Genomic DNA, 13,322 nt, shown 5'->3' on the forward strand with positions numbered 1-13,322 from the left:
ATAAGATCAGTGCGCTGTACTCCGCGACTGATAGTAGCCGAAGATGAGCCGATCGACAGTTCAACTTGAGCTGCTCGTACCGGTCCCTAGCTGTGCTAGGAAGGGTAGAACAGGCAGTCTGCAATAAACCGCGATCGCGAGCACTTTGAAATAAAGCGACAACTTTGTTTAATTCGAGTCAAATAAAGTGTGCTTTTGATCCTCTACCGCGAGTGTTTGAATTTGATTAAATTCCGCCGATCAGTACCACAAGACGTTTAATTATGTACGTAACATAAAGTGGTCCTTCGAACCGGATTGTGCGGGATTTTGAACATTTGCGATCGCGTGTGAAACCCGCGTTAAAAGGGTGACGCCAGTGCAAGAACAATTCGTGCATTGTGCCAGTGCGAACAATTGTCGATTGTGTGCCTTCCAAAAAGGCGAAGAACACCATTTTGTGCGCCGGCCACGCGGACTGTACCGCGTGGGTTCCTGATCGTGATCTGCTGTACCCAAGGAGAAATTGGAATCAAGCTGGACCTGAAGCAGCCGGAAGCGGCTGTCGGAGCAGATTGCGGTTGCTGATTTTCGCTGCATGCTGAAAGCGAGAAATTGAGGAAGTACAGGTTGTAGGGTGCATGATTAGAATTAAGGTCTGTTGCTTGTCTTTTCTGGATGTGGTTGAGTAATTTGTGCTATTGCGACGATTGAGAGCTGAAAATAAAGATTTGCATGGAATACGTGGTGTTGACTTTCTTCAACTGCTAAGTCCCTGTGGGTTCGCTGAAATCTGGTCGGTCTTGGAATTCGCTGGTTGATCTTTGGTTGTCTCGGTTTGTCCGTGGTCGAAATCCCCTCGCTGCTGTCAATTGGGTCGTCAAGTCCGTCTCGCGGCGCGTGGAACGTAGAGTCGATTCAACAGTCACCAGTGATTAGTGGATAAGCTGAAAAAGTGTTGTGTGCATTGCATTCGAATTGTCCCATGCTAAGTGTGTTCTAAGTGCTAACTAGTGTAATACAAACTGCATAAGCATGGATAGCGATCTGAGAGACCTTACCAAGAAGGAGAGACAGATTCGCAACTCCATTAAAACAGTGTTTCAGTTCACGATTGACTACAAACCTGAACTACATAAAGATGAGTTGGGAATTCGTTTGCAATTGCTAGAAGAGGCGTTCAGCGAGTTTAAAGAAGTGCGCCAGAAGATCGAAGTGATGATGGAAGTGATTGCGGAAGAAAGTGATCCTCTAGAAGGTGAAACAGCGCAGGATCATGCTTCACGGCTGGAGGCTGAAGCAAAGCAGAAGGAGGCGGAGAATTGTGCTGTGTACAGTAAGGTGGAGAATCTGTATTGCAAAATTAAGGCCAGTCTACTTCGTTTGATGCCCGAAAAGAAGGTTGATCCAGCACCAGTTCCTGTTCCTGTTCTGTCTACCGTGAAGCTCCCGGAAATTACACTTCCCAAGTTTTCCGGTATGATCCATGACTGGATTCCGTTCAGAGACTCATTTCTTAGCGTGATTCACAAGAACGAGACGATCAGCGACATGGACAAGTTCAAGTACTTAAGGTCGTCGCTGGCACCTGAGGCACTGCGGCACATTGACAACATTGATGAATCCGCTTTGAACTACACCGTGGCTTGGGATGCGCTTGTGAGCCAGTTCCAGCATAAGAAGCTCATCGTCAAAGCACATTTGGATGCCATTTTTGCTGTGGAACCCATGAGACGTGAAAGCTTCGAGTCGCTCAACAAATTGATCTGTGAGTTCGACAACAACCTCCAAATGTTGAAAAAGATTGGTGAACAAACCGACGGCTGGAGCACTTTGCTCGTCTACATGATTTGCTTGAAACTCGATACTGGAACTCTGAGACTTTGGGAAACCGAACACAACTCCAAAGAAGTCCCGAAGTATACCGATTTGATGAAGTTCCTGAGGAAGCAGAGCGGTGTCCTACAATCCCTTCCACAGACGAGCAAACCAATCCAGAATGAGTACCGGAAGCCGAAGCTGGGAGTTAGCCATCCAACTCTATCAGGTCGTTGTTGTTTTTGCTCTGAACCGTTTCACCAAGCTGTCTTCTGCAAGAAGTTCCAGAAAATGAAGCTGTCGGAACGATACGATGCTGTGAAGCGGAACGGATTGTGTTTCAACTGCTTATCACAGGGTCATCTATCGCGCAGCTGTTCCAGAGGTTCCTGCCTGAAGTGTGGAAGGAGACACAACACGTTGCTGCATCCGTCGTACGAGTCGGCGAACAGTGCTACAAAATCCTCCGTTCCACCGACGGCAAGAAGAAACCCAAACGACCACCAAAATCAACAAACGAGACCTCAAAACCTGATCCCAGCTAGAACACACAACACAAACCAGACCGCACCACCCACATTCACACCACAGTCGCAAAGTACACTCCCACAATCCGCCACAGACCCAAATGCACTTCCTCCCTCCACGAGCCAGAACACTGTGTCCCTACACTCCCATGCACACTCGTCCAAACAACAAGTTTTGCTCTCGACTGCGATCGTGCGAGTTAAAGATCGGTTCGGGAACTACAAGCTCGCTCGTGCCCTGCTCGATTCATGTTCTCAATACTGCTTTGTGACCTCCAAATTTTGTCGAAAGCTGAATCTCGAGGAATTCCAGGATTTTCTGGCCATCCAAGGTATTGGAAGTTCTGGAGGCGTGTCCAAGAATGCAGTTTTGGCGACAGTCAGTCCTCGAACGTTCCTGATCTCGGACTTTGAAGAAGACATCCAGTTCAACGTTCTGCCCAGACTCACTGTGTCCTTACCAGCTGAAAGCTTCGACATCAGTCGTTGGGAGATTCCGGAGGACATTGTGCTGGCAGATCCGAACTTCCACGAGAACAACGAGATCGATATGTTGATTGGAGCGGAGTATTTCCTGGACTTGCTGCAAGACGGGACAATGAAACTGTGCGATGGTGGTCCGACTCTCCAGAACACCGTGTTCGGTTGGATTGTTGCTGGACGGATCCCAGAAGAGCCCAACCGCGGTCCGCAAGCAGCAGTGTTTCTGTGTTCGCTAGTGGAATTGAACGATCAGCTCGCAAAATTCTGGGAACTTGAAACCTGTCACGAGAAAAGTACCTACTCCGTTGAAGAGTTCTTGTGCGAGGATATTTATCGGAAAACCACCATCCGAGACGAGAGCGGACGCTATGTTGTCACGCTAGCGAAGAAGACCGACGTGATACAACAGCTGGGAGACACACGAAGCAGTGCAGTCAAGCGGTTCCTGAGCTTGGAACGACGGTTCGCTTTCAACCCGGAACTCAAGGCGATGTACGCTGCGTTTATCCATGAGTATCAGTCGCTGGGACACATGGAGGAGCTGGAAGATACGCAAACCGAGGTTCCTGCTTACTATCTTCCACACCGCGCCGTCCTGAGACCGGAGAGTACAACCACGAAGCTGTGCGTCGTCTTCGACGCTTCCTGTCGGAGTACAACTGGAGTGTCGCTGAACGATGGGTTGATGGGTTGAATGTATCAGCGCATTATCAGGCGTGAGTCCCCGACCGACGAGCTTCGCGAGTTCCAGTTAACGACCGTTACGTACGGTACCGCCTCGGCGCCCTACTTGGCAACAAGATGCTTGCAGCAGTTGGCCGAGGAAGGCGAGGTTTCCCATCCCACAGCAGCGAAGATCTTGAAGAAGGACTTCTATGTTGACGACATGATCACCGGAGCTCAGAACGAAGAAGAGGGCAAACTGTTGGTCAACGAGATGATCGAGTTGATGAGTTCCGCTGGAATGACGCTGCGCAAGTGGAACTCAAGCCACGAGAAGATACTGGAAGGTCTACCAGATCACCTGCGTGATGTTCGAGATGTTCGTGAGCTTGATTCTTCAAGGTCGACGATCAAAACTTTGGGCATGGTCTGGAATCCTCAAACAGATTCGTTTTGCTTCTCTGTACCGAAGTGGAACACCTCTTCCACTATCACCAAACGAATCGTTGCCTCGGATGCGTCCTGCTTTTCGATCCGCTTGGGCTCATAAGTCCGGTCGTAGTCCAAGCAAAAATATTCATGCAGACCTTGTGGAAAAACGGCTACACTTGGGACGAGCCACTGCCAGAGGAACTGCAGGAGTATTGGCGCGAGTACAGAAGAAACCTCCTTGCAATAGAATCCCTTTCCGTTCCACGCTGGGTTGGCTACCTCAAGGATTGCGTTGAAATACAATTGCACGGATTTTGTGACGCCTCGGAATTGGCGTACGGTGCTGCATTATACTTGCGATGCACGCATCGTGACCGATCTGTGACCGTGCATTTGGTAACGTCCAAATCGAGAGTTGCTCCGTTGGAAGATCTCTCGAAGAAGAACCGGAAGCAATCCATACCGCGCCTGGAGCTCACGTCGGCACTCTTGCTGAGTCATCTGTTGGAAGCTTTCCGTGCGAGTGTTGACATCCCGATGAAGGTATTCCTGTGGACCGATTCCATGATCGTGCGATGCTGGTTGGCGTCCATTCCGTCGCGATGGCAGACGTTCGTTGCGAATAGAGTTTCGGAGATACAGCATCTGACCCGAGACTGCCAATGGTGCCACATCGCTGGTACCGAGAACCCCGCGGACATCGTGTCCCGCGGAATGAACCCTGCTCAGCTGTGTTACCAAACTCTATGGTGGAATGGTCCATACTGGCTTCAGATGTACCACGGTACCTGGGAAGAAGGCGCTCAGGTCGACGAAGATCAATTCGACGCAGAGGTGCTGGAAGTGAGAAATGTTGCCGCGCTACCCGTTGCAGCGGCACAACCGAGCGACATGTTCTCGATCCATTCGTCGCTCACCAAAACGGTTCGACTTGCTACCCTTTGTCGTCGTTACCGATACAATGCCCAAGCTGTGCACAGAACCTGTTGGAAATTCGGACCAATCACCAAGGAGGAGTTTGAGGAGAGCTACAAGCAGCTGATCATTCTCGCCCAGAAAGAAAGCTTTCCACAAGAACTGACGGATCTCGAGAGAGGAAGAGAGGTAAAAGACTCGTCGGTGCTGCATGCTTTGCATCCGCAGCTGGTCGATGGGATAATTCGGGTCGGCGGCCGGCTGAGAAACGCACCTGTGGCCGAGAGTAGAAAACATCCGATCATACTCCACCATCGCCATCCGCTATCCAAGCTAGTTCTGACGCATTACCACGAGAAATTCTACCACGCTGGCCAACAGTTGCTGGTCGCCAGTGTCAGAGGAGAGTTCTGGATCACCTCGATTCGCACCCTGGCGCGAAAGGTGATATTTGAATGCGTAGACTGTTTCCGAGCAAAGCCCTCCGTTCTACAGCAGCTGATGGCAGATCTTCCTCTCGAGAGAGTCAACCCCGCACCCCCATTCCTCAAGGTTGGATTAGACTACTGTGGGCCGTTCCTGGTGACCTACCCGAACCGCCGCAGTAGTCCCAAGAAATGCTTCGTAGCGGTGTTCGTTTGCCTCGTTACCAAAGCGGTTCATTTAGAACTCGTGGCTGATTTAACAACTGAAGCTTTCCTCGCCGCACTCAAACGCTTTGTGGCACGCCGTGGACGCCCGGAGGTCATCATGTGCGACAACGCGAAGAACTTTGTTGGGGCTAAGCGAGAGTTGAAAGAATTGCTTCGCTTGTTCCTCGACCAGCAGTTCCAGTACACCGTGACTGCGCACGCCGTAAACGAGCGAATTGACTTCAAGTTCATTCCGGCCAGATCTCCCAACTTTGGAGGCTTATGGGAAGCTGCTGTAAAGTCGTTTAAAGGTGCCTTCAAGCGGACCATCGGAACGAAAACTCTGCAGTACGACGAGATGATTACTGTGCTGACACAAGTCGAAGCCGTCTTGAACTCGAGACCACTCACCCCGATAAGCAACGACCCTGGAGACTTCGAGGCCTTAACCCCAGGTCATTTCCTCGTGCAACGGCCTCTGACAGCAATCGCTGAACCGAACCTTGAGGCAGTGCCTACGAATCGTCTTTCCGTTTGGCAGCGCGCCCAAAACTACGTGCAGATGCTGTGGAAGAAATGGACGTCACTCTACCTGTCCGATTTGCACAACAGGACGAAATGGACGAAGGCACGGGATAACATTGTAGTTGGAACAATGGTTCTCTCCAAGGATGAACGCCTGCCGCCACTGCGGTGGCCGCTTGGTCGCGTTACGAAGGTGTTCCGCGGACCAGACAACAACGTGCGAGTCGTGACTGTTCGCACACAGAACGGTGAATACCTGCGAGCGATTTCAAAGATCTGCGTGCTCCCAATCCGGGACAACGTAGAGCTTGCCAGCCAAGAGAACTAGTTTTTCTCCACCGGTGGTGCTTCGGCACCCGCGGAGGTCGGACCGGCCTCCGCATTCCAGTTAAGTCTTTGTTTTTCATTGAATTCCCGCATAAACGAGAACCTTAAAAAAACTTTTTGTAAAATGGTTTACTCACCATTTCAGAAATCGTAACCACTATTTGAAAAATGGTAGGAAAACCTTTAAAATACCATATCGGAAATGCTACCCTACCATTTTTCATAAAGTTCGACCATCTGAGATGAGGGTGGTTAGCAACGGTAACCTTAAAAATCTCCGAACAACGTTTCGTCAGATTACCATTTGTGTAATGGTAAAAATAAAGTTAATTTTCGCGTGGAAGCGACCTTTTTCCTCCGGTTTTTACTGTTTCAGAAATGGTTTTCAAATGGTATTTTAAGGTTTTTCTTACAATTTTTAACCTTGCTGCTACTGTTTTACAAATGGTTCGTAAATGATTGTTTAGGGTTTTTCTTGCTATTTTTACCGAGCGCTACTATTATAGAAATAGTTTTCACATGGTTATTTAAGGTTAATTCTATAATTTTCTCCCAGTTCCACTATTTGAGAAATAGTTTTCAAATGGTTTTTAATAGTTTTTCTAGCATTTTTTACCTACCTAATTTTTCAGAATTGTTCACTTTTTGACGGATAGTTCACAACAATAATATTAAAACTTTTTTGGCTTTAATTCTAGTTGATTGCCGATTCTGTTCGGTTGATCATACTGCCAAAGTCGTCCAAATCTGAAAAAAGAAGAAAAAAATCACAAAGTATCGAGTAGAATGTAACATTCAAATATGTGTACTTATCTGATGATTCAAATGATTTCCTTGATTAGTGCCAATCGTGCGTTCGCTTCGATTTTGTTTTGTCGGTCGGCTGCCGCCGAATCCTCCAGCACCAGCTGTTCCGTTGTTTCAAGTTCTCCACAGCGCTGAAATGATTAACAAGAAAAATGTAAACAAAGTCTGGTAAATCAAATGATTTGTTTGAAAATTATACCTGCGCACAAAACGTAGACAACAACCAGCCGCACAAACGTTTCACTTCAGACTGTTTTTGCCTGCGCCAGCCTGCAACGAGTGCAGGTAACGAGCATAGCGAGAGAAGAGAAACGAGAGAGCGCGAAAAGCAGAGTAATAATATTCTGCCTGGTGCGCTCTTTCGTTTCTCTTCTCTCGCTACGCTCGTTACCTGCTCTCGCAAATATACCGTAAATCCAAAATTATCAACTGTTGAAAAATGATTCGCTCATACAATTGAAATAAAGTAACTGTTGTATGTTCACCTATCTTACACAAGCTTGACCACACTCACACACACACTCGCACACGCTCAGAGGAGAGAGTCTCGCTCAGTACGCCGTACAGTAAAGTCGTGCATTAATAAACGCTAGTTAAAAAGTACTTTCGAGTGATAATTTCACATCCGGCTTCGCCTCATAACATGGTGTCAGAAGTTGCCGTGGCTTCTTGAGTGTTTTCTGGCGTCATTCGGTCGTAAAACCGCGGAAAACTCGGAAAAAACGGACTCTGTGAAAAAGTGAAAGGACGCAACGGTCCGCCATTTTGTTTCTCGTGTGAAAATTTTTGCCTGTCCCTAAGGGTTAAGCACTTCGAGTATACCGCATACTGTGTATGGCAGCGTACCATACGCGCATAATACTGGCATGGTATGGTCAACTTTTTGATACGATTTATATCAGTGTAGTTGTCAAAATCGGTCAAAATAATAAACAGAGTAGATTGCATACACAACACATGTTTATTCGGCAACATGAGAAAAATAAATTTGGATATTTTGAGTTCTAGACCAGGTTCTGGAAAAGAATGTTAGATCTGTTAGAAATTCATCCACATTTGGGGACGGAATCGAGCAGCGGCGGCCAAATGGTTATAATTTTATTATTTAAAATGAATAAGTAGAGGGAATCTTGATCTGGACGCAAAGATCCGGGAAATTAGCGTCGTTCATCGTTTTGACCTCGGGTTTGACGAAGATAAAGTCAAAATCGACTCAATCTCGCCCTGCAGAATCAGGAACCGATTGTGTTCCAAAACATTCCGTGCTGTTTAAGAAACACCTCCTCGAAATTGACCTTCCGGTTGTTAGGAACCCTCTCAGAACCGCTTCCCCGATCAAGAATCTGCCCCAACTGTACAGCTCTATGCGTGTGGAAGCTCCGACGAATTTTGCAACATCATCTTACAGCTCGCTAATGAATTCCCTCAGCCAACAAGTGGGGGCAAGCCTCGGGGTAAGCGCTTTCTCGTCAAAGACGAATTTTAATCAATTGAGGAAAAATTCCTTCCTCTAGCTTCATTTCCACATCCAGCCAACTGTATCCAGCTATCAGCAAAAGCAGCACAAAAGTTTGACGTTGAGAAATGTCAAAAGTTTCAACACTGAAATAAATCTTCATAGATAATGGTCAATACTGGGTCGCGTATCATACGCACGATATCTAGTATGATACTCGCTACATACACACTCCATACACACCTCAGTATCAGAAGTGATCTGCCCTTAGGCCTGTCCTCATAGAAATGGATGCCAACCAGTTTAAGCAGTTCATGGCGCAACAAGCGACCATGATGGACAAAATGATCGAGAAAATCCGTGTGCGGGAAGCACCGGCCGGAGCACCGGTTCTACCGGTTCCGACGCCGTCACCGCTGATGGTGGACGGTGATATGGAAGAAAATTTTGACTTCTTCGAGAGAAGTTGGGAAGAGTACGTCAAGGCCACAAGCATGGACACGTGGCCAGCCACAGCGGACAAACAAAAAGTCAGCTACCTGCTCTCCGTAATCGGAGAACCGGCCAGGAAGAAATTTTTCAATTTCGAACTAACCGAGGCCGAGCGTGCCACGCCGGCACTGGCCTTGAAGGCGATTCGTGAGAAGGTGGTTCCCAAGAGGAACGTGATCGTGGATCGCCTAGAGTTTTTCTCTGCCACGCAATCTAGCCGCGAATCGGTCGACGAATACTCAACCCGGCTGAAGACCCTGGCGAGAGTCGCCAAACTCGGAACGTTGAATGAGGAGCTCATAACCTACAAGCTGATAACCTCAAACAAGTGGCCTCAGCTGAGATCGAAGATGTTGGCCATGACGGATCTCACCCTGGAGAAGGTCGTGGACATGTGCAGGGCCGAGGAGATAACGGCCAAACGCAGCCAAGACCTGGCTGTACCGGATGCAGAGGTCAACAAGGTGGCCAAGTCGAAGTTTCGCCGGAAGTCGCAGCAGCTGCCTCTCTGCAAATTTTGCGGAGACGAACACGACTTCACAAAAGGAAGCTGCCCTGCACTCGGGAAGAGATGCCGTCGGTGCAACGGTAAAAACCACTTCGAGAAAGCGTGCCGAGTGAAGCGCGGGTCCAGCAAGAAGAGTTCGCGGAAAGTGAAAGAAGTGAAGGACGAAAGTGAATCGGAGGAAGAGTCCGACGTCGATGCGTCGGCGGAAGACAGTAGTGAGGAATTTGAAATCGGGAAGATCATCGACAACTCCGACAAGGGCGGAAGTGTGTCAGCAGAGTTGGAGCTGAAAATCAGTGACAAGTGGAGAAAAGTGATTAGTGAGTTGGACACAGGTGCCAACACAAGCCTGATTGGCCAAGAGTGTCTCGTGAAGCTGTACGGAGGAAAGTGTCCAATTATTTTTCCGTCGAAGATGCGACTCCAGAGCTTCGGCGGAAATCCGATCAAGGTGTTGGGCGAGGTTAAGATTCCGTGCCGTCGGTCCGGAAAGAAGTATCGATTGGTGCTTCAAGTGGTGGAAGGCGCTCACCGACCTCTTCTATCGGCAAAAGTGTCCCGTGTGCTCGGATTTGTCAAGTTCTGCAAATCGGTTTGCTTCGGTGGACCCGATTCAACCTCGCCAGAAATGCTGCTCAAGGTATACCGTGTGGAGGCCCAGAAGATAGTCGACAAACACCAAAGCCTCTTCGATGGGTACGGAAAGCTCGACGGTGAAGTCTCGTTGGAGGTTGACCACACCGTGCCACCGTCGATTCAGCCACCACGGCGTGTACCGATTGCCCTGCGCGGTCAGCTGAAGAAGGAGTTGGAAGTGCTGGAAAAGGAAGGAATCGTTGTGAAGGAGCCGAGACACACTGACTGGGTCAGTAATATCGTCATCGTCCAGCGAGGTGACCAGTCCAAGAAGAGCCTTCGTGTGTGCCTCGATCCAGTTCCCCTCAACAAGGCACTGAAGCGACCCAACCTTCAGTTTGTGACCCTCGACGAAATCCTGCCAGAGTTGGGGAAGGCCAAGGTCTTCTCTACCGTCGATGCCAAGAAAGGATTTTGGCATGTGGTCCTGGATGAACCGAGCAGCCAGCTGACGACGTTCTGGACTCCATTTGGCAGATACCGCTGGGTACGTCTACCCTTTGGTATTGCACCGGCTCCGGAAATATTCCAGATGAAGCTGCAGGGGGTTATTCAAGGCTTGCCCGGTGTCGAGTGCATCGCCGATGATCTGCTCGTGTTCGGAGTCGGAGATACCTTTGAAGACGCGCTAGCAAACCACAACGTCTGTCTCGAGAAGCTGCTCTGTCGCCTTAAGGAGCACAACATCAAGCTGAACAAGGAAAAGCTGAAACTTTGCGAGACCTCCGTGAAATTCTACGGTCACGTACTGACGAACAAGGGACTCCAGCCAGACGAGACGAAAATCTCAACCATCCGTAACTATCCTACTCCCACGGACCGCAAAGCTGTGCACCGTTTTATCGGAATGGTCAACTACCTGAGCAGATTCATCCCAAACTTGAGTGCGAACCTCACGAGTCTGCGAAAGCTCATCGTGGAATCCCAGCCGTGGCAGTGGACGAAAGTTGAAGCAGAGGAGTTCGAACGGGTCAAATCTCTTGTCTCGGACACCGACACACTCCGTTACTACGATGTTAACCAGCCAATTACCGTGGAGTGCGACGCCAGTTGCTTTGGATTGGGCGTAGCTGTGTACCAAGGGGACGGAGTAGTTGGGTACGCTTCTCGAACGTTGACACCGACAGAACAAAATTACGCGCAGATCGAGAAGGAGCTTCTTGCGATCTTGTTCGCATGCATTCGCTTCGATCAACTTATCGTCGGCAACCCGAAAGCAGTCATCAAGACCGACCATAAGCCGCTCCTGAACATCTTCAACAAGCCCCTCCTTGCTGCTCCTCGCCGGCTGCAGCACATGCTGCTGAACCTCCAACGCTATCGGCTGACGGTCGAATACGTAACTGGAAAGGACAACGTTGTGGCCGACGCTCTCTCTCGGGCCCCGACCAGAGACGACCAGCCGTGGGACCAGTACAAGAAACTGCACATCTACAAAGTGTTCGAGGAGCTGGAAGACGTGAAGCTGAAGAACTTTCTAAGCATTTCGGATAGCCGCTTGGATGAAGTAATGAAGGAGACAGAAAAGGATCAAACGATGCAGCGAGTCATCGAGTACGTGCAGCGTGGCTGGCCGGCGTCGGCCGAACGGGTTCCGGACAGCGTGAGGATTTATTTTGGATACCGGAACGAACTCTCGACGCAGAACGGCATCGTCTTTCGAGGCGATCGCATCTTGGTGCCGCAGGCTCTTCGACGCAAGCTGATTGATTGTTGCCACATTAGCCACAACGGAATCGAAGCAACGCTGAAGCTGGCCAGGGCCAACCTTTTCTGGCCGGGCATGAGTTCGCAGATCACGGACGTCGTAAAGAGCTGCAGTGTCTGCGCCAAGTTTGCGGCTTCACAGCCACACCCACCGATGATCAGCCACAGCATCCCGGTACACCCGTTTCAAATGGTCTCGATGGACGTCTTCTTCGCTGAGTACCGTGGACACCGACGCAACTTCCTGGTTACTGTGGACCACTATTCAGACTTCTTCGAGGTCGACATCTTGAAGGATTTGACGCCACAGTCGGTCATTGCAGCATGTCAGGAAAACTTTGCTCGACATGGAAAGCCGCAGAGGGTGCTAACCGACAACGCTACGAACTTCGTAAACAAGCACATGATGAAGTTTGCTGAGGACTGGGACTTCGAGCTAGTAACATCAGCGCCACACCACCAGCAAGCAAACGGTACGTCCGAAGCCGCCGTCAAGATTGCCAAGCGCCTGCTTGCGAAAGCGAACGAAACGGGAACGGACTTCTGGTTCGCCCTGTTGCACTGGAGGAACATCCCAAACAAGATTGGGTCCAGTCCCGTCGCCCGTCTGTTTTCACGCTCAACACGATGTGGCGTTCCGAGCACGGCGGCGAACTTGGTTCCGAAGGTGGTGGAGAATGTGCCTGCGTCAATCGAGGAGAATCGTAAGCGGATCAAGTACCAGTACGACAAGAAAGCTCGTAACCTACCTGAGCTGGAAACTGGGTCTCCGGTTTTCGTGCAGCTGACACCGCAAACGTCGAAGCTGTGGACACCTGCCGTCATCTCCAACCGCCTCAGCGAGCGCTCGTACACAGTGGAAGTGAACGGAAAGGACTACCGTCGCAGCCTGGTTCACCTGAAGCCACGTAAAGAACATTCCACATCGCCTGCCCGTCTGTCGCCAACTGTTCCAGAACCAAGAGCTGTCCAACCGGATCACCCCGAAACTGATGCCACTCGCCGTTCGACTTCGGTTGAACTTGATTGTCAACTGCCCGCAGCTAGCACGTTAGAACCAACGATTGCTGTGATGCCACCGCCAGGATCGTCGAATGCAACGCCGTCTGAGACAACACGTGATCGACGTTCAACGCTGCCTGTAGTTCCAGCGTCGCGACCAAAGCGACAAACAAAAATCCCGGAGAAGCTGAAGAATTTTGTTTTGTAACGTTTAGTTTAAAGTGGGGAGGATGTTGTATGTTCACCTATCTTACACAAGCTTGACCACACTCACACACACACTCGCACACGCTCAGAGGAGAGAGTCTCGCTCAGTACGCCGTACAGTAAAGTCGTGCATTAATAAACGCTAGTTAAAAAGTACTTTCGAGTGATTATTTCACATCCGGCTTCGCCTCATAACAGTAACAATT

The 13,322-nt window shown here is 49.6% G+C and overlaps 4 protein-coding genes across 4 annotated transcripts; 3 read left to right on the forward strand and 1 right to left on the reverse strand.

Annotated features, from left to right (window-relative positions):
• Positions 1 to 1,014: 1,014 nt before the first annotated feature.
• On the forward strand, positions 1,015 to 3,501 carry LOC119769160. Its single transcript, XM_038261063.1, has one exon. It carries the CDS (start codon positions 1,015 to 1,017, stop codon positions 3,499 to 3,501), a length of 2,487 nt encoding a protein of 828 aa, XP_038116991.1.
• LOC119769161 lies at positions 3,502 to 6,302 on the forward strand. Its single transcript, XM_038261064.1, has 2 exons — positions 3,502 to 3,853; positions 3,943 to 6,302. The coding sequence occupies exons 1-2, from the start codon at positions 3,502 to 3,504 to the stop codon at positions 6,300 to 6,302; spliced, it is 2,712 nt and encodes a 903-aa protein (XP_038116992.1).
• Positions 6,303 to 8,851: 2,549 nt separating this feature from the next.
• LOC119769162 (uncharacterized protein K02A2.6-like) lies at positions 8,852 to 12,200 on the forward strand. Its single transcript, XM_038261066.1, has 2 exons — positions 8,852 to 12,082; positions 12,177 to 12,200. The coding sequence occupies exons 1-2, from the start codon at positions 8,852 to 8,854 to the stop codon at positions 12,198 to 12,200; spliced, it is 3,255 nt and encodes a 1,084-aa protein (XP_038116994.1).
• A 34-nt stretch (positions 12,201 to 12,234) lies between these two features.
• Positions 12,235 to 12,948, reverse strand: LOC119769163. The gene is made up of 2 exons (XM_038261067.1): positions 12,657 to 12,948; positions 12,235 to 12,590 (listed from the first exon to the last, which is right to left on the reverse strand). Exons 1-2 carry the CDS (start codon positions 12,730 to 12,732, stop codon positions 12,235 to 12,237), a joined length of 432 nt encoding a protein of 143 aa, XP_038116995.1. The 5' UTR covers positions 12,733 to 12,948.
• Between the last annotated feature and the right edge of the window lie 374 nt (positions 12,949 to 13,322).

The sequence above is a fragment of the Culex quinquefasciatus genome, chromosome 3 (assembly GCF_015732765.1).
Source record: "Culex quinquefasciatus strain JHB chromosome 3, VPISU_Cqui_1.0_pri_paternal, whole genome shotgun sequence".
In the NCBI taxonomy this organism is placed as follows: domain Eukaryota; kingdom Metazoa; phylum Arthropoda; class Insecta; order Diptera; family Culicidae; genus Culex; species Culex quinquefasciatus.